The sequence below is a fragment of the Zeugodacus cucurbitae genome, chromosome 6, assembly GCF_028554725.1.
Source record: "Zeugodacus cucurbitae isolate PBARC_wt_2022May chromosome 6, idZeuCucr1.2, whole genome shotgun sequence".
NCBI lineage: Eukaryota > Metazoa > Arthropoda > Insecta > Diptera > Tephritidae > Zeugodacus > Zeugodacus cucurbitae.
The window spans coordinates 989,127-1,008,460 of record NC_071671.1 but is presented as its reverse complement, the minus strand read 5'-3'; the positions used below and the strand labels follow the sequence as shown (position 1 = coordinate 1,008,460).

General features: G+C 33.9%; 7 protein-coding genes across 8 annotated transcripts; 4 read left to right on the top strand and 3 right to left on the bottom strand.

Moving 5' to 3' along the window:
* The first annotated feature begins 718 nt into the window (after positions 1-718).
* LOC105213366 (DNA mismatch repair protein Mlh1) lies at positions 719-3,411 on the top strand. Its single transcript, XM_011186107.3, has 6 exons — positions 719-968; positions 1,037-1,192; positions 1,272-1,535; positions 1,594-2,021; positions 2,088-2,718; positions 2,853-3,411. Exons 2-6 carry the CDS (start codon positions 1,083-1,085, stop codon positions 3,409-3,411), a joined length of 1,992 nt encoding a protein of 663 aa, XP_011184409.2. The 5' UTR covers positions 719-968; positions 1,037-1,082.
* LOC105213365 (succinate dehydrogenase assembly factor 2-A, mitochondrial) lies at positions 3,408-4,331 on the bottom strand. Its single transcript, XM_011186106.3, has 3 exons — positions 4,146-4,331; positions 3,872-4,065; positions 3,408-3,802 (listed from the first exon to the last, which is right to left on the bottom strand). Exons 1-3 carry the CDS (start codon positions 4,161-4,163, stop codon positions 3,532-3,534), a joined length of 483 nt encoding a protein of 160 aa, XP_011184408.1. The 5' UTR covers positions 4,164-4,331; the 3' UTR covers positions 3,408-3,531.
* A 197-nt stretch (positions 4,332-4,528) lies between these two features.
* On the bottom strand, positions 4,529-6,553 carry LOC105213368 (uncharacterized). Its single transcript, XM_054233037.1, has 6 exons — positions 6,316-6,553; positions 6,046-6,193; positions 5,232-5,982; positions 5,107-5,169; positions 4,851-5,046; positions 4,529-4,788 (listed from the first exon to the last, which is right to left on the bottom strand). Exons 1-6 carry the CDS (start codon positions 6,400-6,402, stop codon positions 4,621-4,623), a joined length of 1,413 nt encoding a protein of 470 aa, XP_054089012.1. The 5' UTR covers positions 6,403-6,553; the 3' UTR covers positions 4,529-4,620.
* Positions 6,554-6,582: 29 nt separating this feature from the next.
* LOC105213367 (ankyrin repeat domain-containing protein 13C) lies at positions 6,583-9,507 on the top strand. The gene has a single exon (XM_011186109.3). It carries the CDS (start codon positions 6,757-6,759, stop codon positions 8,425-8,427), a length of 1,671 nt encoding a protein of 556 aa, XP_011184411.1. The 5' UTR covers positions 6,583-6,756; the 3' UTR covers positions 8,428-9,507.
* Positions 9,508-13,211: 3,704 nt separating this feature from the next.
* LOC105213369 (essential MCU regulator, mitochondrial) lies at positions 13,212-14,054 on the top strand. Of its 2 annotated transcripts, none has more exons than XM_011186112.3 (2): positions 13,212-13,368; positions 13,532-14,054. In XM_011186112.3, the coding sequence occupies exon 2, from the start codon at positions 13,575-13,577 to the stop codon at positions 13,860-13,862; it is 288 nt and encodes a 95-aa protein (XP_011184414.1). In that variant the 5' UTR covers positions 13,212-13,368; positions 13,532-13,574; the 3' UTR covers positions 13,863-14,054. The 2 variants fall into 2 exon arrangements, with proteins under 2 accessions (XP_011184414.1, XP_054089014.1); XM_054233039.1 differs by having other exon boundaries at positions 13,351-13,470.
* Positions 14,055-14,547: 493 nt separating this feature from the next.
* On the bottom strand, positions 14,548-17,100 carry LOC105213370 (glycerol kinase). The gene is made up of 9 exons (XM_011186113.3): positions 16,853-17,100; positions 16,664-16,792; positions 16,466-16,595; positions 16,191-16,405; positions 15,914-16,126; positions 15,509-15,848; positions 15,345-15,450; positions 14,925-15,286; positions 14,548-14,849 (listed from the first exon to the last, which is right to left on the bottom strand). Exons 1-9 carry the CDS (start codon positions 16,928-16,930, stop codon positions 14,632-14,634), a joined length of 1,791 nt encoding a protein of 596 aa, XP_011184415.1. The 5' UTR covers positions 16,931-17,100; the 3' UTR covers positions 14,548-14,631.
* Positions 17,101-17,179: 79 nt separating this feature from the next.
* LOC105213374 (uncharacterized) lies at positions 17,180-19,042 on the top strand. The gene is made up of 4 exons (XM_011186120.3): positions 17,180-17,614; positions 17,729-17,854; positions 17,926-18,112; positions 18,172-19,042. Exons 1-4 carry the CDS (start codon positions 17,587-17,589, stop codon positions 18,863-18,865), a joined length of 1,035 nt encoding a protein of 344 aa, XP_011184422.1. The 5' UTR covers positions 17,180-17,586; the 3' UTR covers positions 18,866-19,042.
* The last annotated feature ends 292 nt before the right edge of the window (positions 19,043-19,334 follow it).

Sequence of the window (19,334 nt, the reverse complement as noted above, 5' to 3'; positions counted from 1 at the left end):
TGGGGACCTGGACCCCTTCCCTTCGAACGTGCGACACTGCTTTGACTTGAGAACAAAAAATCACAATTTGCGGCCATTCGTTGTCTGTGGCAACGAAGATTTTACAACGAACCATGAGGCTCATATTTACGCACATATGCATGTAAACAAATTTACAAACATTATGCGTATGGTTCTTTCGATTTTGTTTACATGCACACATAATTACAAATTATGCGCCAACTTTTATTCTTTTGGTATATTATCGAAACTTTTAATAACCAAAGAAAATAAATATTCATATGTATGCAGTATATAATTATATTATATTTTAACATATGTATATAAAATAATTATTTCATTATATACTTCAAAGCATTTTATGGAATAAATCATAAAGTTTTGCATATATACGTATGTATTTTGATATTAAATGTAAATGAAATTATATAGCAAGTCGTTTGCGCACTGTATATAAGCGAATCTATAAGCGTACAGTTATTAACATTCAAATTAACACAATTTTTCTCATTTAACACTGAAACAGCTCAATCTGCTATTTTCGAGTGCGCTGATGTTAAACCTGTGGTGAAACACGCTAATAATTTTCTGTGGTGAAACACGCTCATCTTGGCGAGTACCCCTGCGAAAAGAGGACCACTTTGACAATCGGCACACCATGAACCTTCTCTATATTTAACGTTCTCTGCTATACCACAAAACATAAGCACCACTGACAACTGGTGGAAAATGTCAAAGAAACAATTAAACAAATATCAGAAATTCCGTAATCTCGGAAATTGGTGGCTTATTAATTTAATTCAAAAATTATTTCAGAAAAGTAAAGTGAATTATTTCGCACATAATATTTAAAAAAAATTAGTTTTTTGTCGCACTGGTACTATTTGCAGAATATCATAACTAATTTATGTCATCATTCTTTATATCGTACTTGATATTCAGAATATTTAAATCTACAATTACAACAGGTATGAAAACAATTGTATCAATAATATATATAAATATGAACATATAACGATTGTACATTCATTCCCAGCTGATTTTTGAGAGAAAAGCCAAAGGACAAATATCAACTGGGACGAATGGAGCCTGGGGTGATCAAGAAGTTGGATGAAGTTGTTGTAAACCGAATCGCTGCAGGAGAAATTATACAAAAGCCAGCAAATGCGCTTAAAGAACTCATCGAGAATAGGTTGGAAGATCATCGTACACACACCATTGCTCTTTCTCTTGGTTTTTAAAATATTTCCTATTCGTTTATTTATCAATAGCTTGGATGCAAATGCGACACATATTCAAGTAACTGTGAAATCTGGCGGTCTTAAACTATTACAGATACAAGACAATGGTACCGGTATACGACGTGAGGATCTTGCGATAGTTTGTGAACGTTTTACAACATCAAAATTGATAAAATTTGAAGATTTGAGCAATATTGGAACTTTTGGTTTTCGTGGCGAGGCTCTGGCTAGTATAAGCCATGTAGCTCATTTGAATATACAAACTAAAACAGCAAAAGAATCGTGCGGCTACAAGTAAGTATGGATTCACTTCTCAGTCATTTCAATATGTATAAACGTTTAACTATTACAGGGCTTCATATGAAGATGGAATGATGAAAGGTCCCCCAAAAGCTTGTGCAGGGAATCAGGGAACTATTATTACGGTCGAAGATCTGTTTTACAATATGCCACAAAGGAGGCAGTGTTTGAAATCGCCAACTGAAGAAATGCAAAAAATTTGTGATGTTGTCTCCAAATATGCTGTACATAATTCAAGCGTTGCTTTCACACTCAAGAAATTTGGTGAAGCTCCAATATTGCGCACGATGGGACGTAGTACACGCGAGTGTAATATCGCTAATATTTATGGAACGCAAATTGGTCGTGCTTTATTGCCTATTGAATTGCAAGACGATGTCCATAAATTCAAATTCACAGCGTTGGTCACCAAAGTGGACTACTCAGAGAAACGTGGAATAATGTTACTGTTCATAAATCATCGTCTCGTAGAATCAATTGGTGAGTGAAAAGAACTCTCACATATTAATATATTTTTATATGTATGTTTGTATTCTCCAAACTCAGCTTTAAAGGCAGCCATTGACAATGTCTACAGTACATATCTTCCGAAAGGCATGCATCCATTTACTTATATAAGTCTCGAAATAACACCAACACATTTAGATGTTAATGTTCATCCAACAAAACATGAGGTTCATTTTCTATATGAGGATGAAATTATTGATAAAATTAAGCGTCGAATAGAACTGAAACTTTTAGGCAGCAACACGTCACGTACATTTTACAAACAATTGCGATTGCCAGGTGTAACAGATCCGGATATGGAGGATAGTGAAAATGTTACCATTCTTAAAAATGTCGATAAAGAACGTATGGACAAAGATCGTGTTCGAACCGATTCTAAGGAACAAAAAATGGACAAGTTTATTTTACAAAAACCCAATGAAAAAGAAAGTGATTTCAATACAACTTCTTTCGATCGTATTGAAGATGAGAGCTTTAAAGTAAATACAACACGCAAGTCCGGAGTGCTGCTTACAAGCATAAAACAGATGCAAGGAAATGTAGAACGCCGACTCAATGTCGTACTACGAAAAATATTGAAGGATCTTGTTTTTGTTGGAACAGTGGACCAAACATATGCTTTATTTCAACATGAAACCAAATTATATCTGTGCAACACTTCTAAATTTTGGTATGTATCTTCGCTCGGCTAAGATACATTTGGTATGTATACATTACATTTACATGTATACATTTGGTATGTATCTTAGCTCGTTACATTAAGCGTAAATTCCGAAAACTTATCAACATCCTATTCTATTTCAGTGAAGAACTTTTTTATCAGCGCCTGATATTTGAATTTCAAAATCTTCCTCATATTAAATTAGAGAACCCACTAGCTATTAAAGAGCTCGTACGAATAGCATTGGAGTGCGAAGAAGCTGGATGGTCCCCTGAGGATGGTGACAAAATGGAGCTTGCTGAAAGTGCATCAAAAATTCTTATTGAAAAGGCTCCTATAATGCGTGAATACTTCTCTTTAAGGATAAATGAGGAAGGTCAACTGGAGACATTACCTGCCATTCTACCTCAACACTATCCTAGCAGCACTAATTTACCGATGTATATATTGCGTCTGGCTACTGAAGTAGATTGGGAATCAGAAGTTGAATGCTTTGAGAGTTTTTGTCGTGAAACGGCTCAATTTTATGCATTAACAAGCGCGTTAGAAATGGAATCGCTGCCACAACGGCATAAATGGCTTGTAGAGCATGTCTTATATCCATCTTTTAAACGTTATTTGCTCCCACCAAATAATCTGAAACAGCAATTGTATGAACTAACTAGTTTGTCACAATTATATAAAGTATTTGAACGATGTTAGGATAACTTCGTAAGTAAGTACGCGATTATTTTATTTGTTTGAAAATATTTGTTAACAACTAGTAGTGCATAAGCAACAGAAAATAAAAACTAATTTCATAACAATAACATTAGTATGATTTTACAAATTCGGCTGGCACAGGCGTTGTTCGCGTTTCGAATTCGCCACATGTTCCTTAAGTAAGCGCATAACATCATTATCATGTTCCGGTGGTGTTGGCTTAACATTGGTGGCCCAGTAGTATATGTCCCAATCATTTGTTACGCCATTAATTAATTGATCATATTGTGCTGTGAGTGTAGCGTCCATATCTTTCAAGTAACGTGCAACAAATGTACTTAGTATCAAATCATTTTCCAGCATACCACGCTTTCGAGATTGATAAATAAGGCTACGAGGTTATATAAGAGCTTGAGTTTTGAACTTAGATTATATGAATAAATATAGGTTTGTGGCTTACCGTTGTTTCCGCACTTGCAGTGGCTCATCTGGTCGCATAGGATACTCCGGAAGCGGTAGATAATCTGGATCATCATAATCGATGATTGGAACATCGGCATTATTCAACACCTTTCCTTTATCTGTGTCATCCCCAGTTGTAACTTTGGAAGAAAATATCCGCATTCGCAACATCGTCCGACGCGAACCCTGGGTCTAACAAAGTTGTTACATTCATGTACATCTATCAATTTATCGCAAATTATGCAACAACTATTTGTTTGTTTGGAGCTTACCAGTAATTGCCGAAGCATTTCACAAGTTTTGTTCGAATATAAATTTTGTATTACTTATTAAAAAAACGATATTTCGATATCGTCAGTATATTGAAAAACAGATATTTATTTATATGTTGTTTGACATATAAATTCCATCCAGATGTTGATGCAGCAACATATAGGGGCCGTAGTGATACCGGTACACTTCGAGACAGGGTGATGATAAATTATTGAATATAAATCTCCAATTATTTTTACTTCACATCGCCCTGTACATCAACGTGAAACAATTGTTTACTTTTAAAAGACTATGGATATACATATATTAAAACTATATGTATTTATAATGCTAGAAAAACGAAACAATATACAATTTCTTTATGCAATAATAAAAACTCATATAAAATTCAACAAATTCAATTCTATTAATATTTAGTAAAAAATAATACAAAAATTCAAATTCAAAAATAATAAAAAATGTCGCATATTCATGTTATGACTGAAAGAAAATCTTTCTTATTTTGAGACAAACAAATACCGATACTCCAATAAAAATTGTGGTGTACTTGAAATAAGACTTCAGTTTCAAACGTTTGCGTTCAGCAAGATACTCATCATAGTCTATGTATAAAGGATTTTTTGGTGGACTAAATGAAGATAACTGAAAAGAAATGAAATGTTACTCGTAAATACATACAAAACAATGTTAGAGAAATTCCTTACATATTTCGCAGTTCCGTATAGCTCTTTTATAGTTGCCCGATAAGCGTTAACATTTTGTTGCAATGTCTGTAATTGTTTCTGTGAGACATTTCCTAATTCTTTCGACTTGACGTTCTCTTTTATGAAGCGAAGAGTGGCAGTTATTATTACCAAATGTTGTAAATGATTTGCAGTAATCATTAATATTTCGTAGAAACTATAAAACATTAAAGATATAAAACTGTATACATATATCCATATTCTATAAAGTACTTACTTTTCTTTTGTTGATCTACTGACACGAGCGATAGATTTCTTTGACCAATGATGTAGGTGAAAACTATACATATAAAGCAAAAATTAAAGTGTGAATTAAAACAAGTATCAAGAAAAATAGCTTACTCAAGAAGTCCTTTCATTATTTTCATTCGAAAAATAGGATATTTAATTCCAATCTCCTTCAATAGATCGTCATTCATTGAAAGAAAATCCAACAGAGGAGTTTGTTCCTTGGCGAAATGTTCCAAAAATTTTTCCATATTTAAAGATAAAAGGATTGCATTGATTTCTTGAAAGTATTCGGGACAATAAGATTTCAAAAAAATTCGTGGTATGTAGTCACGCAGTGTGTTGTAGCCAAGAAATTGAGGTGGGACAACATAAGTATTCTTTTCTTTGGGCAAAAACTCAAGCAAATCGTAAAATCCATGAAATTGTGCTACTTGTACTGGTGTATAGCCTTTTCTATTAGCAATAGTTGCATTAACACCAGCTTCCACCAATAATTTTACAACATCTGTACGATTGTGCTCTATTGCATGAAAAATAGGCGTACATCCCTGATTATCAACAGCATCGAAGGATACGTCTTTCAACAGTCGTCTCACTACAGCTATGTAACCGTTTTTGCAAGCGTGCATGAAAGGAGTAGTGCCATATTTGTCGGAAACATTTATCACAGCTCCATGTTTTAGCAAAAGTTGTACTATTTGATCAATTGTATGCGAATCTTTATTTGTACACTCGCATACTAGCATGAGTGGTGTAAATGAGTCCACCTGTTTGTTGACGTCTGCTTTGAGATCTTCTATTAAAAGCCGCACGATAGGCAATTGTCCTTCTCGACAAGCCGTCATGAGAAGAGTAAACCCTCCTAAAAATATTGTGATTTCTCAATAAAACGTATGCTTTTTAAATTAAAAATAACTCCTATTACCATTTATTGGCTCATTGATGGATATGTTGAGGTCACGTACTTGTTGCATACATTTTTCAGAGTCTCCATTAATGATTGACAGTATTATTTCTGCACGACTATTTTGTTCTTGTTGCCAAATAGTCGGAGAACAAGTTCTTTTGGATGGCTGAGAAATCGAAGAGTTGCTATTAGTACACCATGGTTGACAGTTGTCTAATGTCCTTGAAACAAGTGAGTGCATTCACTTCCATTGTTTCAATTGTATACAGTTTATATATTTTTACTTGCCATATCACCGAAGTAATAACCATCGTAGTCATCTGAATCTTCAGAATCACTCATTGGAGGTCTGTAGTTAATTTGTAATTGCGGCATGTTTTCCAATAGACAAAAAATATAAATTAAACCTTGATTCGAGAATACCTACAAAAATTTACATGGCGCGATAGGAGAGAACAAAAACAAAATATTTTGATTACAATTCAGTACAAAGAAGAATTGCGGCTTGGAAAATCTATTACCTCTGTAAAACAGCTGATGTACGAATTTGGGGTGTTAGCAAAGAAAGTCAAAGCAACCCTGAATACTTCAAATACGAAGTAGTAGAAAAAACGGAGATTCTGTTGTGAAAATTCAATAAAGTATGAAGAAAGATTAAAAATACTATTTGTTTTAAGTGTATAGAAAATTTTATAAAACTAAAGAATTCTTGAAGTGGTGAGCATTTGTATGTTAAAAACAATGTCGAAGGAAAAGGTCGAAAGTCATGAAAACAAACATGCCGAACACAGAGCAGGTGGCAGTGGTAAAGGCGAACTAGGTGTGTGTCCTGAATCTGATTCTAAGGCTAGTTCGGATGCTTCTAAAAGCAGTGTTGATCGTGGAGGTGGATGTATTGAACCAACACAAAGTGCTTGTAGTGAATCTCCCCCTTTCTTGTCACCCGCAGTATCGTTAACACCAACTCCTACTGCATCTCCTACTATAGAGAGAGAAGTATTGGGCGCTTGCTCATCAAATATATGTGAGAATGAAGAGTACCCATTACACAAAAGCGTTTTTCAAGGTGATTTTAAAAGTTTGGCAAGATTTCTTCAACGACCTCCAAATAGCTGGCGAACTCCAGAAGAAATCGGCAGTAAAGATAAGCATGGAAACACACCCTTACATCTTGCAGTTATGCTTGGAAGGAAAGAGTGTATCAATTTGCTGTTATCCCATGACGCTCCTGTAAAAATAAAAAACAATGAAGGATGGTCGCCTCTAGCTGAAGCAATTAGCTATGGGGACCGACAAACTATTTCCGCTGTGCTGTGTAAACTTAAACAGCAATCCCGTCAGCATATGGAAACTCGTCGCGCGAAATTAGTTCGAGCTCTTGAACAGATGAAAGATTTTTACATGGAACTCAAATGGGATTTTGCTTCGTGGGTTCCACTTGTATCCCGCATGTTGCCGTCCGATATCTGTCGCATTCACAAGTCAGGTGCCACTTTACGGCTTGACACTACATTAGTAGATTTCAATGATATGCGTTGGGAGAGAGGGGACATTTCTTTTATTTTTCGTGGTGATCGACCGCCTCATGAATCATTAACTGTTTTAGATAACGAATATGAGTGTTATCAGCACGTTCGATATGAGGACACAGATATCGAAGACGAAGTAGATGTATTAATGTCTACGGACATTTTAGCTGCTCAAATGTCAACGAAAAGCATACAATTTTCACGAGCTCAAAGCGGTTGGATCTTCCGCGAAGACCGAAAAGAATTAGTCAGTGGGCAATATCAATGCGATTTATATTCAATACAGGGTCTTGTTCTAAAACAACGTAAGAGGCGAGAGCATCTCTCACATGAAGATCTTCAAAAAAATAAAGCTATTGTTGATACAATAACACGAGGAGGTCGTCGTGCTAGCTTAACAAGTGCGAACGGGGAAGGTGGATTAAATGGAGAATCCAGAAATGGATCTACAACTGAAATGCCGCGAAGAAGTTCATTGCAACCTCCCCCTCCGCCAACCATAACATGGGAAGAGTATATTAACACACCAATAGGTAAATGCCCCCATTTGGGACGAGCACCAGTGCATAAGCAATCAAACAAGTCATTAAGAGCCACAGTAGCTATGAGTAAAGATTTCCCGCTTAGCGTCGAAATGCTATTAAATGTATTAGAAGTGATTGCTCCCTTTAAACACATTAATAAATTGCGTGAGTTTATTACTCTTAAATTACCAAGTGGGTTTCCCGTCAAAGTAGAGATTCCAGTTTTGCATACTGTGACAGCGAAGATCACTTTTCAAAAGTTTGAATTTCGTGACAATATACCGGAAACACTATTCGATGTACCGTCACATTACGTGGAGGATGCACGTCGTTTCCCCGATTTATGACCGGCAACAACCCAGCAGCAACAAACGACGGAAAACGTCGATTTAAACCGCAATGCTACCAGCGATAGTTCAAAGCCTACACTTACGAACAGAAGAAGTAAGACACATGACCCTTTCGGTGAAATAGACTAGTGGACATTGGAGACAAATATAACACTGTGATCATCGCATTGATGCATGATAATTAACAGATCATTCAAACATTCTGATGTTAGTCTCATTATTATTTCATTATAATAGTTTTCTATAAAAGTTGTATTAAAGACAAATATTATTCGTTGCATTTACGTTATTTAATTGTATTGTATAATATATTACGCTCTTCATGCAAGAACTATGATGCAATTATGTATTTCTGACTACCAACCTATATTTACTGAATAAGTGTGTATGTCATAGGCTCAAACATTCTAACTGACATTGTAATTATTGCTTGAATTTGGTTATTTACGGATGTAATTTCACACGAATAACTTGCTACTAATTTTCAGTACAACAAATACAAAGTATGCCGAAATGTTTGTATGTATGTATATGGTTTTATGACTTTGGTACAACATTAGCCATTTCCAACGCGTAATCGCATTGTGCATGTAAATCCTTTTGTATAGTATGTAAGTAATATTAAATGCTTGCGCTTAAACCAGTATGTTGAAATGTTTATGAAATTATTATAAGAGTTTGTCAACTATAGATTTCGTTTTTATGTTATGAACAATTTTATTTTATACATGTATGCTTGTTTGATTGAGTTCAAAAGTGCTATTATATATTATTGTTATCAAGAGTTATTGATAGAATTAAAGATAACTGCATGCAGTTAGTTCCTTCTAGACATATATGTATGTATGTATGTATGATTTTTTGTGTCTAAACTATGTGGAAAATGTTATTACACTGCTAATCGTTGACATATCTTCCCACCTATTGAATGAGCATTCATCACTTCTATAAATTATAAATTGTAACACAATAAAATTGCCAAGACCTCATGATATATTAAGTATATCTTTCGAATATGTAAATGTTCAAGTTTTCTTTATGTTAGTTCATTTTAGCAAAGTATATGTTTTTAAATAATCTAAAGATATTGATGTTAATAGTAACTACATATATGTTTAAATAGCAAATAAAATCCGGAAAACCCCATAAATGACAAATTGCAAGAGCTATATATATGCTAATTAACAAAATTAATTAAATCTATATTTATAAATATGTGCATTCATAGATCCGTATATATTACATTACTTAACTTGCATCACGTTATAAACAAATAATTATAACTGCTAATTAATTATAAGTGCGACATAATCAAAACTAAATATAAATTTTTAGTTCAAAACTTTAAACAAAAAACAGAAGCCAACTTAAACCATATGTATACTACGATAATGTATGTATATTATTTATTATTGAAATATTTAAATATGTTTTAAAATAATTTAAGCAAAACAAAAAATAAGTTGGGAAAACCGGAATGGCTGCCATATATATAAAAATATGTATATATATATACATATAATTATGTACATATTCTACAATGATTATTTATATCATGTCCAATTCAATATTTGATAACTAAGAACAACAGATCTAGAATAGCGGTCTATATCGAGTATTATGAACAGTGAAGTAAGTTTATAACAAAAAATATTGAACCTTTTATACTTAAAAATAAAGTTCAGTGCACCATCATAACACATGCATGTATTTAATATCTATATAAGCACAATCATGAAGAAACTTACATTTTAAGTCATTGACACGAATACATACCATAATATTTAATTAAAGTAATAAGTTATTGTAAAAGCAGCAAATAAATGTATAATGACTGAAGGAACTTCAACCATTGCTTCGTTTATTGATGTTCACATTTGCCCACAATTTCCTGACTTATTTGAAAACAATTTAACACTTTAATTTTTTATGCACGTACATATATTCATAAAGTATGTCTCAAAACATTCATTTAAAATTTAATTTTAAGGATAATGTGAAATGTTTAATTAGACACATGTAAAAGATATGTAACAAACACAATATTACTATCTGAAAAATCTGGTTATCGTGAATATTTCAAGCTGCTTGATATAGTATGTAACTTCACTTTGTTCCTTGTATCATTTTTCAGCAGCTCATAAGTGAATCTACTAAAAATTGTAATTGGGATGATAATTGTTTTTATGAAGCACACATATATGAAATACAATAAACTTTGCAAAATGAAGAATGCATTATTCATTAATAGTGTTACTATTGACAGCCTACCTCTCTCCATTTACATCTCTGTCATACGCTCGATCAACCATTCCCTCCCATTAACGAGAAGTGTCCTGATGGCCGCTTAAAATGAGTGAATGTTTTTAACGGTATTTATTGACTATTGGCTGACGAGCGGCGGCAACCCCTATTGGAATCCCAACAGAAAGAACTTTTCAAGATAATTAAATCAGAGATTTAACTCTGTTAGTCACAGAATGCATTATGACAAAATATGCGTTCCCACGACAGTGGGTTCTACGTAACCGGAACGGACCCGGATTTTTATCCGGCCAAGGACTGTCAAATCGGCAGCATTCCTCAGAGAACGTTAAATATAGAGAAGGTTCATGGTGTGCCGATTGTCAAAGTGGTCCTCTTTTCGCAGGGGTACTCGCCAAGATGAGCGTGTTTCACCACAGAAAATTATTAGCGTGTTTCACCACAGGTTTAACATCAGCGCACTCGAAAATAGCAGATTGAGCTGTTTCAGTGTTAAATGAGAAAAATTGTGTTAATTTGAATGTTAATAACTGTACGCTTATAGATTCGCTTATATACAGTGCGCAAACGACTTGCTATATAATTTCATTTACATTTAATATCAAAATACATACGTATATATGCAAAACTTTATGATTTATTCCATAAAATGCTTTGAAGTATATAATGAAATAATTATTTTATATACATATGTTAAAATATAATATAATTATATACTGCATACATATGAATATTTATTTTCTTTGGTTATTAAAAGTTTCGATAATATACCAAAAGAATAAAAGTTGGCGCATAATTTGTAATTATGTGTGCATGTAAACAAAATCGAAAGAACCATACGCATAATGTTTGTAAATTTGTTTACATGCATATGTGCGTAAATATGAGCCTCATGGTTCGTTGTAAAATCTTCGTTGCCACAGACAACGAATGGCCGCAAATTGTGATTTTTTGTTCTCAAGTCAAAGCAGTGTCGCACGTTCGAAGGGAAGGGGTCCAGGTCCCCAACTCATGTTATCGTTTGAATTTTTATGTCTTGATTCTTACAGAAATCAGTCGTAGTACATTGAAATATGGCATAATACATTGGTAGAATATTTAAATACATTTAATTATTTGTATTTGCTAATTGTAGGTCAATACTATACAATACATAATTAGCGCATTTATAATTAGGGAGGGATCACTTGAAACGCCTCTGTAAAGCTCGATGTGTCGAAGGTTTGATGGCCGCCTGCGCGACGTCAAAACGACGCAACATTGCGTTGTTGGTAGAAAATCGGCTTGTCGTAAATATGTATGAATATGTATGAGCATGCAAACATATGGACATAAATTTTTGCGAGCCTCAAATCAGAATTTTTGCTGAAAAATATTTTAAAAGGCTATGTTGCCCTTTTTGTACCTAGGTTTTTGCGATGTTGTAAATTTTCCTTCTGGAGGGAACATTAGAAAAATCTTCAATTTATGATTTTTGTCATCGTCGCGAAAAGCCGTTTGTAGACATGGCATGCGCAGGGAGGTGTGTATGGCGTTGCTTTTATGAATGAAGCAACTTTGCCAAGTGAATGTGCGCTTGCGTTCATGAATGAAAATGGTTTTGTTGTATGTACTACAAAATTTGGCTTCGTTGATTGGCTGCCATATTGACTTGTGATGCTGCTTATGCGTTTGAGGCGCTTGTTGTTTTTGTAGAAAATACTTTTGATTTTTTGTGATGGTGACAAACTTACGTGTACGCATATGCGAATGTAAGTTTGTGTATGCATTACTTGTTCGTCAATGACATACAAACATATTTATGTATATGCATATGTAACAATGTGTGCATATGACCTTCACTGATAAGTGATAACGAGACAATACGAATTTTGGAAGATGTCCATACATATGCATCTACATATGTATGTATGTACGTAAGCGCTTTTGTATATATCTAGGTATACACATGTATGTATATACAAGTCTCATATAATGAAATATGTAGTTAATTTTAGTATTGTAAGAAATGCATTTAATATAAAAATAAAAACATTTTTTATGAAAGTAGGTATATTATTTTAAAACATTACATTCATATGTCGGTCCGTTTAAACATGCCGACAAATATGCCTCTGAAATCGCATAATTTATTTGAATTGAATAAATTTTGCATGCAGTCATAAATAAATATCATATTAGCACATATGATTGCATATAAATGTATCAATATATAAGCAAACGGGCTAACATTCCGATATAATAGAAATGTAAATCTCTGAGCATATTTTTCATTTAATACTCAGCAATGTTAACTTGACGCTGTTAAAATTTCTCCTTCCGAGCTGGCTGAGGTGAAACACGCTCATCGTGTTTTGTTAGGTTTTGACAATTCACACGCTGGTCCGCAATTGGACCTTCTCTATATTTAACGTTCTCTGCATTCCTCAAAATTATTTGGGGAATGTTTTATGCCGCTACAACAACAACAACAACAACAAAATATGCTATATAAATAGCAGAAAGGGTTGAGGGTATACATAAACAAGTAAACATAAATCCAAATACATGAAATAGTAGCAAAATATTCTGTTATGAGCATTAAAAGCAACCTTGCACTGCAAAATCAGCTGATTCGGTTGAAACGTCGAACAACAACAATACACTCACAAATATTTGTGACCGAACCGAAAAGTAAGTAATATTGACAAATTTTTGTGAAAATAAAAAATCTCCAAAAAATCTGAAAAATATAAACTTTTATTTTAATTATTCAATTTCTGAAGATTGTGAAAAGTACGAACTGCTCATTGTGTTCAACTGTAAGTTAATATATATCTTTAATTATTTATTCTAGGAAATTGTCTGAAATTTCCACTGGACACTGACAATAAGTTAAAATGGTTTTTTCTCGCCTTATACGGCCATTATTGCTCACGCGTGGAGCCTTTGGCCGATCACTAGGAGAACGTTCAAAATTAGGATATATGACACAAGGTACTCATTTTCGCAGTGGTGCGTTGAAACCTAAACCTCATCAAACACCATTTGGCATTGTGTTTGTTTTCTGTGCCGTGCTGCCTGGTCTCTTCCTTGGCGCTGCTATAAGTAAGAGCGTGGCAAACTTCTTGGAGGAAAATGATCTTTTCGTACCATCTGAGGATGACGACGATGATGACGATGATTAAAACAAACAAATTAAACGTCAGGCATATTAAGAAGAAAGCAAATTTAAACAATTTTTTCTTCAATTATATTTTTAGTTAAGAATTTCGTTTAGTTCAATATTTATTAAAGCCTATTTAAACTACTACCAAAATGTGTATAATTAAAAAAGTTTGTTATAACAAAAAATGAAGTTGCTATACCAATACTATCAATATCTGCCGTTTGTACTTTTTACCTCCACTCATATTAGGTAAAGAAAAGTCGAATTGCTTGACGGCATTTCTGACTGAATTAAGTTGAAAATGCCAAAACTTTAAATGTTTTCAAAATTAAATTTATTAAAAACATTATCCAAAGTAATCATTTAAATTGCAAGATGATTTATAAAATAGATTTTAAATGAAATACCTAATTATCATAAATTGGCGAGCCACAAATCTTTTTATTACATCGGAAATGTCACAATTTAACTTAACGAGATAAAAAATTATTAAATCTGCGTAAAGTTGCAGATCACAATATATGTAATGCAGTAAATGCAAGCTACAAAAACTAAATAATATACTAAAGGAAGCGCATTGAGTAATTTTCGTGACTAGATGCACGCACACACAATCATTAACAATCTTCGAACATACACAATGTAAATACTAAAATCAAATCAAATAATCGCATTACAACATAAAAATTAATAAATATTTGATCTAGTGCAACATCATAAAACCATTAACAATAGGAATATATTAATCTTATTAAACACTTTTTTTTATCTCTTTACATACATTTTGTCTATGTAATGTTACGACCTTGCAAAAATTTTGCTACAAGCAAAAGCAGAAACGAACTAGTTATATATATGCTACCGGGTAGCGACCGTCGTATTGGTAGATTGGGATCACTGTCACGTTGGGCAAAAAGTTCCAAATCCTCCTCATAAGTAGCGAAGTTATTCCAATTTAAACATTTTCGCACTGCATAATTCCATCGTTTATACAGTTGCTCTCGCCCTAAATCAAATTAATTTTATGTTTAAAGTTTTTATTTTAATAAGAGATATTTTTTTTAATGAGATATTATCTTACGGTTTGCAGTGGTTGTTGGACTAAATGCATCCACCGGTGGTGGATACATTACTTCTGCCTGCAGCAAAGATACTACATTCATTGTTATGCCAGCACATATCATTGCTCCCAAACATGCCGGTGATGTTGTCTGAGGTCTTTCCAGCAAACAACCGACAATGTCTGCTATGTATTGGACGAAAGCATTATTCTCTGCATAGTCGCCACAAAATATAATACGTTCTTTGTAGCTTTTCCGATTCCATGTGGGTGTGTCACGTTTAAATGCAGCTAATACTTCGTGTATTTGGAAACCAGTGGCTTCATAAGCAGCTTGGGTAACATTTTCAGCTGTGGTTTGACTAGTTAGGCCTAGTAAGACCCTATGAAATAAACAAATACGGGTAACAACATATAAGCAGAGGACTATAAGAAGCTTACCCTCTTGCATCATAACGCCAATATGGCGCATATAATCCATGAAAAGCAGGTACAAATGTTATCTCTGAACGTTTTGCCGCCAATCCACAATCAGCATTCAGCATACCTGATTATTTGGGAAAATTATTTGAAGAATGTTTTCTGTTGCTCAGACTACAACATACCTGACGAACAAGAAGATGAAATCATAGAGCTTTCTCCCAAAAATGTGTTGAGAACTTCAACAGCATTATCGTTAGCATTGATTTCAGTGCTTATGCGTAATCCTTGTTTAAGCCAACCGACTGTAGCACCGGCATTAGAAATAGCACCTTCTAATGAATAGTAAGCAGGAACTTTTGGACCTAATTTATACGCCACCATCGACAGTAATCCATTGGATGAATGTATCAATTCTTCGCCCGTGTTGAGCAGCACAAAACAACTGTCATCGATTATGCAAGCATTTTGACCAACTTTTGTTTGTAGCTGTCCTAACAGGGCTGCAGATTGGTCGCCAATGCACTGTGATTGTAATTAAAATGTGTCACCATCACTAAATCATTAAAACGGAGCATGTTAAAATTTACCGCTGCTATAGGAAGGCCGTTTAGTGAACCTCCTATTACGTAACCATATAATTCAGAATTTGAACGAATACGCGGCAGTATTTCCATCGGAATACGAAAGAATTGGCATATCTTAGCATCCCATTGGTGAGTATGTATGTTCATCAGACTTGTGTAACCTGCATTGGTAATATCGGTCATATGCACTCCACTTATATTGGATCCAGTAAGATTCTATATAGACAAATCAAACGTAATATATACAATTAAGTATTTTTTCTTCATAGTACACGTCTACCCATAGTATCCATGAATCGAGTGTGCCAAAGAGGCACGTACCGTCTTCTAATGCTTCAGATACAGCCGGAATGTTTTCCTGAAGCCATCTGATCTTAAGGGCGCTAAAACAAGTACTTAGTGGTAGTCCCGTTTTGTGCCGCAAGTAATCTACATCGTAATTTACATTATCAAGAACTGTCTTCAAAATAGACGATGTTCGACAGTCGTTCCAACCTAATTATAAAAAATTACTTAGAATTTAAGGTGTCTTTTTATTGTGATCGTGTTATTTACCAACAGCATTACATAGCGGGTTTCCCGTATCTTTGTCCCATAAAAACGTTGTTCCACGCTGACTGCAAATACTTATTGCTACTAAGTCATACGGATTGATTTCCAAAATGATAAGATTCTTGTATGCAGTCTGTGAAAAAGGAAATATCAAAGTGTAATGAAATACATCATAAAGGAGATGTGTTTTATGGATTATACTTCAATGCATTCTTGCGTACTCTTCCATATTTCCATAGGATCGTATTCTAACCAGCCAGCATTGTGAACAATTTGCCGTAATTTCAATTCATGAAATGTCAAAACTTCCGCATTTTTAGTTGAATAAATCTGAAATAATTTATGTATTTATTAATTTATTTTCGTTGGCTTGTATGTTTGTAATCGTACTAGGAATCGGCAATGTGTACTGCTCACGTAGACCACACCAATTAATGGACCAAAGTTCCCAAAACTGGGACTGCCCATGTCAGTAAGTTAGTGATCAGGAATACCAAGGGCGCCGTTCTTAAATTTAACACGGTATCCACTTTAACACAATAATAAATGGATAATTGATTTGTTTTACCAACGAACAAACACGCCGTACTTTGTTTTTGCAAATGCGATTGCATAAAAATAAACGTGCTTGAATACAGTTGTCATTCTATCAAACATGCTTGAAAAGGCGCCCGGTGTTTTTCAGAGCAATTCAATCAAAGTACAATGGCAAGTGTTTAATTTGAAATAGTGTCGTTACTAAATATATAGTTGTCACCTCAATCGTTTTAAACCAATTTTTATTTATTATTATTTTTTTAATATTGTTATTTTGTTTATATTGCTATGAAAAAAATATGATGAGGATAATTATACTATAGGCGACATCTAACGGGAATTGGTGAGATCATAGTTTATATTAGTTGCCATAACATACGCGAAGGACATGCGCGTACATTAAACAATAACAAATTGAGACAATCAAAAGGATGAAGGAGTTATACCAAGTTTATGTTGAAAAATATTAGTTTCCTATGTGAAAATCATTGAAAATTCGGAATTGTTATAAATAATCAAGTGAAATTTAAAAAACAAAACAACTAAATAAGATATATACTATAAATACAAATTGTATTTCCTGCAAAATGCGTGAATCTTATGGTCCGGACTTCGGTAAGCTTTCAATAATGAGGATGAACATCCCTTAGAACCTATTCGATTTAAAACAAATATTTATGGTGAAAAATGTCATAAATGTATTCTAATTCAAATTTTAATAAATTTTAGATAATCGTCTGATACGTTTAGTGCGAGACAATCCGGCAATATATGATGTCAACCATGAGCATTACAGGCGCTACCAAGTTCGTATCGCAATCTGGGAAAGAATTGCTGCAGAGATGCGAACACCGTGTATGTACATATATATTAATTAAGAATAATTTCTTTGAAACTATTCACTTTTATATGAATAATAATTCCAGCCAAATTTCTACAAACCAAATGGAAAAACATTCGATATAATTACTTACAAGAGCTTAAAAGCTTGGAAACGGGTCTGGCAAATGTGAATATAAGAAAGCGTCGGTTTACAGAAGACCTATCCTTTTTGCAAAATACAGCACAAACTTACAAAAAAGTGCAACATTTGAACTCATCATATAACAGTTCGTAAGTATAATTTAACACCCCACTGAAAATAAAACACTATTATATTAAATTATATCCAGCGATAATGATAGCAACAGCTTCATGTATAAGGACCCACAAAACACCAACACATTTGAAATTATCGAAATAGAACACAGTGATGATGGCAGCGCAGCTCGAGAATATAATGTTGATGTCTCTATGCCGTCCCAGCAAATATACGACGGTGAAAATGTTTCCTTACCTACGGACAATGATTGCTGCGATGACGATCAATTACTTACAGAATTAAATATTCCAACCAAAATTGAAAAATCAAATGGAGCAGAGCATGATGTTACAACTGAGCATAAATATTTATCAACCTCTCTCTCACCTCTTCAAAAGGCGGAAACTGTTAGTTCAAACATCCAGGTGCCAATGGCACCTCCATCCCCGTCTCATTCAAATGCCTCAAGTCCTACGTCGCAATTACTAACACCAATTGTAGTTATGGATGAGGAACGGAATAATGATATCACATTGGATCCAATACCGAAGCAAGCAGTAACGGCACCATTTCAAAGGCAACAAAATGATATTACAAGTAATGCGTCAAAACGAAAGTCCATGCCGGCACCGTTTCCCGTACTGACACCTATTAATGATCCAATTGAGCTATATTGCCTCTCTTTAGTAGATAGTTTGCGTAACATGCCACGCCCAGAAAGGGAGCGCGTTAAATTTGAATTTGCCAAAATACTTAAAGACGCCAAGTATAAGGATCAAAGTTAGTTATAAATTCATATTGTATTATTTAATATTATTTTTTGGTAACCTTAGCATATTCGTATAATATTCATTTTCAATTATACCGCTGTAAAATAAAACCCATTCGTGTAATAAAGAGTAACACATTTATAAGCCCGAACTGCAGCCCCAATGTGTGAAAAGTCATGCTAAAAATACCAAGATTTTGCATTGCCTCTATTTTAGTTTTATTTCCACTGCTCCAAAATTCACTTAAATTTATAAATACATACATCAGCGTAAAAATTAATTCATAGTTAGTGTACTGCAATATGGGTACTAAAAAAAAACAAACGAAAAGTTGATTTCCAATATGCATACATATGTATTCTTAGCTTTTACTTTTTTTTGTATATTTTAGATGTGCATTATACACGGTATGCTTGAAATATCATGTTTCTAAATATGTAGGCGTCCCAAGGGAGTTGAAACTATGGTGTACATTTGCATGATC